The sequence below is a fragment of the Palaemon carinicauda genome, chromosome 5, assembly GCF_036898095.1.
Source record: "Palaemon carinicauda isolate YSFRI2023 chromosome 5, ASM3689809v2, whole genome shotgun sequence".
Taxonomy (NCBI): Eukaryota; Metazoa; Arthropoda; class Malacostraca; order Decapoda; family Palaemonidae; genus Palaemon; species Palaemon carinicauda.
In genome coordinates this window covers 11,075,352-11,086,426 of record NC_090729.1, presented here as the reverse complement: position 1 = coordinate 11,086,426, position 11,075 = coordinate 11,075,352, and the positions used below count along the sequence as shown (strand labels likewise).

At 39.3% G+C, this 11,075-nt stretch overlaps 2 protein-coding genes across 2 annotated transcripts; both read left to right on the top strand.

The window, feature by feature from the left end:
* The first annotated feature begins 696 nt into the window (after positions 1-696).
* Positions 697-6,392, top strand: LOC137640767 (uncharacterized). Its single transcript, XM_068373242.1, has 3 exons — positions 697-3,396; positions 3,689-4,898; positions 6,004-6,392. Exons 1-3 carry the CDS (start codon positions 697-699, stop codon positions 6,390-6,392), a joined length of 4,299 nt encoding a protein of 1,432 aa, XP_068229343.1.
* Positions 6,393-6,616: 224 nt separating this feature from the next.
* LOC137640766 (uncharacterized) lies at positions 6,617-10,832 on the top strand. Its single transcript, XM_068373241.1, has 2 exons — positions 6,617-9,319; positions 9,612-10,832. The coding sequence occupies exons 1-2, from the start codon at positions 6,617-6,619 to the stop codon at positions 10,830-10,832; spliced, it is 3,924 nt and encodes a 1,307-aa protein (XP_068229342.1).
* Positions 10,833-11,075: the final 243 nt, after the last annotated feature.

The following is an 11,075-nucleotide window of genomic DNA, read 5'->3' as shown; positions in this document are numbered from 1 at the left end:
GTTATTCTTATTTGTTAGTGAATGCTTTCGTTCATTTTTCTTTTATTTACGTCTTGAAGTTAAAATTTTTCTCGTTTGTATAGTTTTGAATATGGATCCTTTCAGCATTAGTGATTTTTCCAGTAAACCAAGTGTGCATTATTTGCGTAATCATCGTATGAGAAAGGATGACTGGTTGGCTATAGCAGTGAACTATGACATTTCTGTTAAAAAGGTGTGGAGGAAATCTCAGATTAATAATTTTGTTATAAATGCTTTGGTTGAGGAGGAGACTTTGCCTGAGGAAGCTTATGATTTATTAGATGAAGAGGGATCCCAGTTAACTCTCAAGCAGTTAGAATTACAGTATGCTCGTGAAAAAGAGGAGAGAGATAGACATGAGAGGAGAGAGCGTGAGGAGTTGGAGAGGAAAGAGAGGAGAGAGCGAGAGGAAAGAGAGAGAGAGCGTGAAGAGTTAGGAGAGGAAGGATAGGATAGAGCGTGAAGAGTTAGAGAGGAAGGATAGGATAGAGCGTGAAGAGTTAGAGAGGAAGGATAGGATAGAGCGTGAAGAGTTAGAGAGGAAGGATAGGATAGAACGAGAGGAAAGAGCACAGATATCAATTAGAGCTATTGGAGAAAAAGAGAACGATAAAAGATAATGTGAGCCAAGGCGATGAAAGTGAACAGGTAATTGATGTTGTTAAGGCTTCTAAAATGATTCAGTTTTATGATGAAGCGGATCCAGATGAGTTCTTTATGCTTTTTGAAAGACTTGCGCTTAATTTGAAGTGGCCTAAGCGTTTATGGCCCGTAATCTTGCAGCCGTCATTAAAGGGTAAAGCTAGAACAGTTTTCTTGTCGTTAACATCTAGTGAGAGTAATGATTACGACTTTACTAAAGATAGTATCCTGAAAGCTTATGAGCTTACGGCTGAGTATTATCGTCTCAAGTTTCGAAGATGTAAGAAGTTTGATTCGCATTCATATATTGAATATTCACATAATCTTGTTAAATTACATGATAAATGGTATACAGCAGCAAGTGTCACTACCTTAGATGAATATAGGGAGCTCATTTTACTTGAACAGTTCATTAGAGGTGTTCCTATTGATGTTCAGAGATACTTATTTGAGCGTGAGGTTACAACTTTACAAAGAGCAGCTGTGTTAGCTGAGAATTACAGTTTAATTAGACCACATCAACATAGTCAAAGACAATCCAAGAAATCTCCAGGTAATGTATCAGAGGAGAAGAAATCCTCTGGCTCATACAGTAAAAGTCTGTCTGAGGTTAGGTGTTACAAGTGTAACCAGCTTGGTCACATGAAGGCAAGATGTCCTAGTAATTATAAGGAGGGGAAGAGCGAATCTTCGGGATCAAATATGGCAATTAGGGAGGTCCAGCAGGAAATTCCTGTTTCTCATTGTGATAGGTTAGATAATGAGTTTGCTCCTTTCAAGTTTGATGGGGTGGTGTCAGTGTCAGATGACCTAGGTAGAAGTGTGCCTGTTAGGATAGTACGGGACACTTGTTCTTCTAATAGTCTAATTGTAAAAGGAAAGGTTCCTGGATTGGAAAAGACTTTTACATCCGATAGACTGGTTGTTAGAAGTTTGGGTGGACTGGTAACAGTTCCCTTGTGTAGGTTATATCTGCATTGTGGTTTATTAGCTCGTTATGTCATAGTTGGGGTGGTGGATGAATTGCCCATTCGAGGTGTTGATTTTCTTATGGGGAACGACTTGGCAGGAGGGAAGGTTGTACCTAGTCCCATAGTTGTTGACACTCCAGTAGAGGTAAGCCCCGTGGAAGATCCAGTATTGTATCCTTCTTGTGTTGTACAGCGCAGCAGAAGTCTGGCTGTGGTAAAAGTCCCACGAGAGCGTGGGACAGATGTGACCAAGGACGTCAATGTAAGTACTACGTCAGGTACTTTAGGAAAAGATGCTGTTGGTACAGTTGACGTAGATATCAATATTGATAGTTTATTCCAAACTGATAGTTTTGGAGGTAATGTAAAAGAGAAAGGAAGTGTGCTAGAAACTAAGTTTTGTTTGAAGACTGGTAACGTAGTATTGGTAAATACTGTAAACTCAGTTGAAAATGAAATTAATTCAAGTAATGTTTTTGATTACTCTGATAATCTTTTTGATATGGAATGTTCTGACATTATAAAAGCTCAACAGGAAGATTTGTCTTTGCAGTCTATTTACAGTGAAGTTGTTGCAGAAGACCAGATCAATACGGAGCCAGTATGTTATTACCTGAGGAATGGACTACTGATGAGGAAGTTCAGATCTTTGCATACTCCGGCAAGTTCAACTTGGGAAATCAAGAATCAGATTGTCATTCCAGCGAGCCTAAGGCAAAAAGTATTACACATGGCACATAATGTATCTTCTTCACACTTAGGAATAAGGAAGACTTTGAGTGCAGTTCTTCAACTCTTTTACTGGCCTGGTATAAGGAAAAGTGTCACAGAGTACTGTAAGTCTTGTGCAGTATGTCAGCTGGTTGGTAAGCCGAATCAGATTATAAAACCTGCCCCTTTACAACCTATCCCTGTTTTACCTGAGCCTTTTGACAAAGTCATATTAGATTGTGTTGGTCCTTTACCCAAAAGTAAGAAGCAGAATCAATATATGATTACAATGATGTGCAGTTCCATTCGTTATCCTGATGCCTATCCATTTAGGAACATAAGTTCTAAGACACTGATCCCAGTTTTAATCAAATTTTTCACTCAGTATGGTATCCCCAAGATTATCCAGACTGATAGAGGAAGTAACTTTACCTCTGATTTATTTAGACAGGTTATGACAGCTATGAACATTAAACATACTTTGTCCTCGGTATACCATCCAGAGAGTCAAGGAGCCCTGGAACGGTTCCATCAGACGTTGAAGGATGCCCTTACAAAGTACTGTCGGGAACATCAGACAGACTGGGATGAAGTATTACCATTCGTGTTGTATGCCATCCGCAACACTCGACAAGAAAGTCTTGGATATTCTCCAGCAAAGTTGTTATATGGAAGGAAAGTGAGAGGTCCTTTGGAGATACTCTATGACATGTGGTCAGATCAGACGAAAGAGGTAACATTAGGAGATTATGCTAAGAACTTACAAGGTAAGCTAGAGAGCTCTCGTAAATTTGCACATGAAAATTTAAGCATAGCTCAAGATAAGATGAAATTAAATTTTGATAAGGCTAAGACACGAAGTTTTAGGCCAGGTGGATCTGTTTTAATGCTAGTACCCATAAGGAAAACATTTGAAAATAGATATGAAGGTCCTTATACAGTGATGAGCAGAAACAAGGATAATTATGTCATCTCTACTCCGGGAAAGAGAAAAAGCGAGAAGATGGTGCATATAAACCTACTAAAAAAGTTTCAGACCCAATGTGACAATGTCAGCTTGATTTGAAAGTCAACTGTGGAAGATAATATGAAGCTTAGTGAAATAGATTTTCCAGATCGAAGTAAATGCATACCTCTAAATAATACACTTGCATTAAATAGCATTGACTGTAAACTTAATCATCTCTCATCTCAACAGGCTAGTGACTTGAAAAAGTTGTTGGAACTTTTTCCAGAGCTCTGTGGAGATGTGCCTACCCACACATCATTGGTAGATTATCAGCTAGAGCTTAAGCCAGGTACAGAACCTCAGAAGAGTGCCCCATATAGTTTCCCCTCAAAAGAGAGCCATACTAAAGAAGGAAACTGACTTTTTGCTGCAACATGGTTTTGCGGAGCCAAGTATTAGTCCTTGGGCATCGCCACGTGTTTTAGTTGAAAAACCAGATGGCTCCTATAGACTCTGCACTGACTTTAGAAGACTAAATGAGGTAACTGTTTCGGATTCTTATCCATTACCAAGGGTGGATGACCTCATAGATCAGGTAAGCAATGCTGTATATGTTACAAAGATTGATTTATTACGGGGTTATTATCAAGTCCCATTAGCGGATAACACGAAACCCCTGACAGCATTTACTACTCCAGATGGACTATATCAATATACAGTGCTTCCATTTGGACTTAAGAATGCTCCTGCAGTTTTTCAAAGATTAATGGATCAAGTAATCAGCAATATGCCTGGTATTCGAGTGTATCTTGACGACATTGTTGTATTTTCAGATACTTGGCTGGAACATCTTTCTATGCTGAAGGATTTACTGGGCAGGTTGAGACAGGCTTGTTTGACAATTAACTTAATCAAGAGTGATTTCGGCCATGCAAAGCTGCAATACCTTGGATATGTGATTGGCAGCGGTGAGGTATCCCCAGTAGCAGCCAAAGTAGATGCCATCACCAAGCTAAGCTGCCCAAGATCCAGACGTGAAGTAAGAAAATTCCTTGGGATGGTAGGCTACTATAGGAGGTTTTGTAAAAACTTCTCTGAAGTAGTAGCCCCATTAACTGACTTAACCAGCAGCAAGAGGAAGTTCTTTTGGACACCAGTTTGTGAGGAAGCCTTTCGACGAGCCAAAGATTTCCTAACCAGTAGCCCTGTCCTGAAGGCTCCTGATTTTGGCTCTCCCTTTGCCGTCGAGGTCGACGCTAGTGACCGTGGAATAGGCGCTGTACTCTTGCAAAAAGGGCCAGGTGACATGCAGCATCCTGTTGCTTACATGTCAAAGAAACTAAAGAATCATCAGCGAAATTACTCCACAATCGAAAAGGAAGCACTTGCTCTTTTGACTGCATTGGAGCACTTCGAAGTTTATCTTTCTGGCAGTCCTGCTCCCATATTAGTCTTCACAGATCATGAGCCACTAAAGTTTGTAGGCCGGATGAGAACCAAAAACAAAACGCTCATGAAGTGGTGGTTATCTTTGCAGCAGTTTGATCTAAAGATCCAGCACATCCGTGGACAGGATAACCTTCGAGCAGACATTTTATCACGCTGTAATAACTAACTCTACAGGTTGGTCGAAAATCTTTAACATAGTTTTCGACTTAAGGAGGGGGATGTTAGGAGTATTGAATTTATGTAAATACTGTATTTTTGTAGGGTACATTGTAAATGTTTTGTAGTTCATATTTTTCCCGTGTCTGTCTGTGTTGTCCTTGCGTGTTGTTTGGGTGTTTGTATTCCTCAGTCCTTGGATGGTTTACTTCGGCCATTGGAGCGCCACCAGGGATTGAGATTTCTTGGATTTGTCATAGTGTTAATAACTCTGGATTATATACAAAAGTGTTACATTATTTGTACATGTTAAATTGTAAGTATTACTATATTTCATTTAAGGTTCTGTTGACACTTGCTGTGTATTTATGTATTTCTGCCTTTTGTTTTGTTTAATATTGAAGTTATTTTCCCGTTTTATCTACGGTGTATTGATAATCGATTATTGGTTACCTGCTTGTGTTGCTCATTTGTAGTACTGCTGTACAATGTTAACGTTCCTGGAGTTTCGTTAATTACATTCGTTATTGCTTTGGTGTCATTATTCTTATCATCGTAATCCATATCTTTATATGTATCTTTAATTAATTTTAAGTAAAGTAACTAAATTTCGTAGTGTTTTCCTTATTCCATATTATATATTTACTCGCATGTCATACTCAAATTTAATGCTATTTAAATTTGGATAAGAGCTCTGTTATTTAAGTAATCTAAGTTAAGGCATCATTAAATGTCTTGTTATTTATTGTCTATGGCCGTTTGGAGCTCCGCTTCGTACTTGCATCAGTGAAATGCTGGAAAGGGTATTAAGAGGCGAATGGTCGTAACAATTTGGGGGCCCGTCCGGGATCTGTTTTGCGGAGTAAATCAAAGTGACCGTTAAAGCTAAAGTTGTTATAAACTTATTTTTCCGTATGTTTATCATTTTGCCTTCCATATGTTTATTAGTATTTTTACGTGAAGTGTTAATGTTAAAAATACGGCACTGTGCTCTTTAAGAATAATCAGATACGTATTAAGAGTTATTCTTATTTGTTAGTGAATGCTTTCGTTCATTTTTCTTTTATTTACGTCTTGAAGTTAAAATTTTTCTCGTTTGTATAGTTTTGAATATGGATCCTTTCAGCATTAGTGATTTTTCCAGTAAACCAAGTGTGCATTATTTGCGTAATCATCGTATGAGAAAGGATGACTGGTTGGCTATAGCAGTGAACTATGACATTTCTGTTAAAAAGGTGTGGAGGAAATCTCAGATTAATAATTTTGTTATAAATGCTTTGGTTGAGGAGGAGACTTTGCCTGAGGAAGCTTATGATTTATTAGATGAAGAGGGATCCCAGTTAACTCTCAAGCAGTTAGAATTACAGTATGCTCGTGAAAAAGAGGAGAGAGATAGACATGAGAGGAGAGAGCGTGAGGAGTTGGAGAGGAAAGAGAGGAGAGAGCGAGAGGAAAGAGAGAGAGAGCGTGAAGAGTTAGGAGAGGAAGGATAGGATAGAGCGTGAAGAGTTAGAGAGGAAGGATAGGATAGAGCGTGAAGAGTTAGAGAGGAAGGATAGGATAGAGCGTGAAGAGTTAGAGAGGAAGGATAGGATAGAACGAGAGGAAAGAGCACAGATATCAATTAGAGCTATTGGAGAAAAAGAGAACGATAAAAGATAATGTGAGCCAAGGCGATGAAAGTGAACAGGTAATTGATGTTGTTAAGGCTTCTAAAATGATTCAGTTTTATGATGAAGCGGATCCAGATGAGTTCTTTATGCTTTTTGAAAGACTTGCGCTTAATTTGAAGTGGCCTAAGCGTTTATGGCCCGTAATCTTGCAGCCGTCATTAAAGGGTAAAGCTAGAACAGTTTTCTTGTCGTTAACATCTAGTGAGAGTAATGATTACGACTTTACTAAAGATAGTATCCTGAAAGCTTATGAGCTTACGGCTGAGTATTATCGTCTCAAGTTTCGAAGATGTAAGAAGTTTGATTCGCATTCATATATTGAATATTCACATAATCTTGTTAAATTACATGATAAATGGTATACAGCAGCAAGTGTCACTACCTTAGATGAATATAGGGAGCTCATTTTACTTGAACAGTTCATTAGAGGTGTTCCTATTGATGTTCAGAGATACTTATTTGAGCGTGAGGTTACAACTTTACAAAGAGCAGCTGTGTTAGCTGAGAATTACAGTTTAATTAGACCACATCAACATAGTCAAAGACAATCCAAGAAATCTCCAGGTAATGTATCAGAGGAGAAGAAATCCTCTGGCTCATACAGTAAAAGTCTGTCTGAGGTTAGGTGTTACAAGTGTAACCAGCTTGGTCACATGAAGGCAAGATGTCCTAGTAATTATAAGGAGGGGAAGAGCGAATCTTCGGGATCAAATATGGCAATTAGGGAGGTCCAGCAGGAAATTCCTGTTTCTCATTGTGATAGGTTAGATAATGAGTTTGCTCCTTTCAAGTTTGATGGGGTGGTGTCAGTGTCAGATGACCTAGGTAGAAGTGTGCCTGTTAGGATAGTACGGGACACTTGTTCTTCTAATAGTCTAATTGTAAAAGGAAAGGTTCCTGGATTGGAAAAGACTTTTACATCCGATAGACTGGTTGTTAGAAGTTTGGGTGGACTGGTAACAGTTCCCTTGTGTAGGTTATATCTGCATTGTGGTTTATTAGCTCGTTATGTCATAGTTGGGGTGGTGGATGAATTGCCCATTCGAGGTGTTGATTTTCTTATGGGGAACGACTTGGCAGGAGGGAAGGTTGTACCTAGTCCCATAGTTGTTGACACTCCAGTAGAGGTAAGCCCCGTGGAAGATCCAGTATTGTATCCTTCTTGTGTTGTACAGCGCAGCAGAAGTCTGGCTGTGGTAAAAGTCCCACGAGAGCGTGGGACAGATGTGACCAAGGACGTCAATGTAAGTACTACGTCAGGTACTTTAGGAAAAGATGCTGTTGGTACAGTTGACGTAGATATCAATATTGATAGTTTATTCCAAACTGATAGTTTTGGAGGTAATGTAAAAGAGAAAGGAAGTGTGCTAGAAACTAAGTTTTGTTTGAAGACTGGTAACGTAGTATTGGTAAATACTGTAAACTCAGTTGAAAATGAAATTAATTCAAGTAATGTTTTTGATTACTCTGATAATCTTTTTGATATGGAATGTTCTGACATTATAAAAGCTCAACAGGAAGATTTGTCTTTGCAGTCTATTTACAGTGAAGTTGTTGCAGAAGACCAGATCAATACGGAGCCAGTATGTTATTACCTGAGGAATGGACTACTGATGAGGAAGTTCAGATCTTTGCATACTCCGGCAAGTTCAACTTGGGAAATCAAGAATCAGATTGTCATTCCAGCGAGCCTAAGGCAAAAAGTATTACACATGGCACATAATGTATCTTCTTCACACTTAGGAATAAGGAAGACTTTGAGTGCAGTTCTTCAACTCTTTTACTGGCCTGGTATAAGGAAAAGTGTCACAGAGTACTGTAAGTCTTGTGCAGTATGTCAGCTGGTTGGTAAGCCGAATCAGATTATAAAACCTGCCCCTTTACAACCTATCCCTGTTTTACCTGAGCCTTTTGACAAAGTCATATTAGATTGTGTTGGTCCTTTACCCAAAAGTAAGAAGCAGAATCAATATATGATTACAATGATGTGCAGTTCCATTCGTTATCCTGATGCCTATCCATTTAGGAACATAAGTTCTAAGACACTGATCCCAGTTTTAATCAAATTTTTCACTCAGTATGGTATCCCCAAGATTATCCAGACTGATAGAGGAAGTAACTTTACCTCTGATTTATTTAGACAGGTTATGACAGCTATGAACATTAAACATACTTTGTCCTCGGTATACCATCCAGAGAGTCAAGGAGCCCTGGAACGGTTCCATCAGACGTTGAAGGATGCCCTTACAAAGTACTGTCGGGAACATCAGACAGACTGGGATGAAGTATTACCATTCGTGTTGTATGCCATCCGCAACACTCGACAAGAAAGTCTTGGATATTCTCCAGCAAAGTTGTTATATGGAAGGAAAGTGAGAGGTCCTTTGGAGATACTCTATGACATGTGGTCAGATCAGACGAAAGAGGTAACATTAGGAGATTATGCTAAGAACTTACAAGGTAAGCTAGAGAGCTCTCGTAAATTTGCACATGAAAATTTAAGCATAGCTCAAGATAAGATGAAATTAAATTTTGATAATAAGGCTAAGACACGAAGTTTTAGGCCAGGTGGATCTGTTTTAATGCTAGTACCCATAAGGAAAACATTTGAAAATAGATATGAAGGTCCTTATACAGTGATGAGCAGAAACAAGGATAATTATGTCATCTCTACTCCGGGAAAGAGAAAAAGCGAGAAGATGGTGCATATAAACCTACTAAAAAAGTTTCAGACCCAATGTGACAATGTCAGCTTGATTTGAAAGTCAACTGTGGAAGATAATATGAAGCTTAGTGAAATAGATTTTCCAGATCGAAGTAAATGCATACCTCTAAATAATACACTTGCATTAAATAGCATTGACTGTAAACTTAATCATCTCTCATCTCAACAGGCTAGTGACTTGAAAAAGTTGTTGGAACTTTTTCCAGAGCTCTGTGGAGATGTGCCTACCCACACATCATTGGTAGATTATCAGCTAGAGCTTAAGCCAGGTACAGAACCTCAGAAGAGTGCCCCATATAGTTTCCCCTCAAAAGAGAGCCATACTAAAGAAGGAAACTGACTTTTTGCTGCAACATGGTTTTGCGGAGCCAAGTATTAGTCCTTGGGCATCGCCACGTGTTTTAGTTGAAAAACCAGATGGCTCCTATAGACTCTGCACTGACTTTAGAAGACTAAATGAGGTAACTGTTTCGGATTCTTATCCATTACCAAGGGTGGATGACCTCATAGATCAGGTAAGCAATGCTGTATATGTTACAAAGATTGATTTATTACGGGGTTATTATCAAGTCCCATTAGCGGATAACACGAAACCCCTGACAGCATTTACTACTCCAGATGGACTATATCAATATACAGTGCTTCCATTTGGACTTAAGAATGCTCCTGCAGTTTTTCAAAGATTAATGGATCAAGTAATCAGCAATATGCCTGGTATTCGAGTGTATCTTGACGACATTGTTGTATTTTCAGATACTTGGCTGGAACATCTTTCTATGCTGAAGGATTTACTGGGCAGGTTGAGACAGGCTTGTTTGACAATTAACTTAATCAAGAGTGATTTCGGCCATGCAAAGCTGCAATACCTTGGATATGTGATTGGCAGCGGTGAGGTATCCCCAGTAGCAGCCAAAGTAGATGCCATCACCAAGCTAAGCTGCCCAAGATCCAGACGTGAAGTAAGAAAATTCCTTGGGATGGTAGGCTACTATAGGAGGTTTTGTAAAAACTTCTCTGAAGTAGTAGCCCCATTAACTGACTTAACCAGCAGCAAGAGGAAGTTCTTTTGGACACCAGTTTGTGAGGAAGCCTTTCGACGAGCCAAAGATTTCCTAACCAGTAGCCCTGTCCTGAAGGCTCCTGATTTTGGCTCTCCCTTTGCCGTCGAGGTCGACGCTAGTGACCGTGGAATAGGCGCTGTACTCTTGCAAAAAGGGCCAGGTGACATGCAGCATCCTGTTGCTTACATGTCAAAGAAACTAAAGAATCATCAGCGAAATTACTCCACAATCGAAAAGGAAGCACTTGCTCTTTTGACTGCATTGGAGCACTTCGAAGTTTATCTTTCTGGCAGTCCTGCTCCCATATTAGTCTTCACAGATCATGAGCCACTAAAGTTTGTAGGCCGGATGAGAACCAAAAACAAAACGCTCATGAAGTGGTGGTTATCTTTGCAGCAGTTTGATCTAAAGATCCAGCACATCCGTGGACAGGATAACCTTCGAGCAGACATTTTATCACGCTGTAATAACTAACTCTACAGGTTGGTCGAAAATCTTTAACATAGTTTTCGACTTAAGGAGGGGGATGTTAGGAGTATTGAATTTATGTAAATACTGTATTTTTGTAGGGTACATTGTAAATGTTTTGTAGTTCATATTTTTCCCGTGTCTGTCTGTGTTGTCCTTGCGTGTTGTTTGGGTGTTTGTATTCCTCAGTCCTTGGATGGTTTACTTCGGCCATTGGAGCGCCACCAGGGATTGAGATTTCTTGGATTT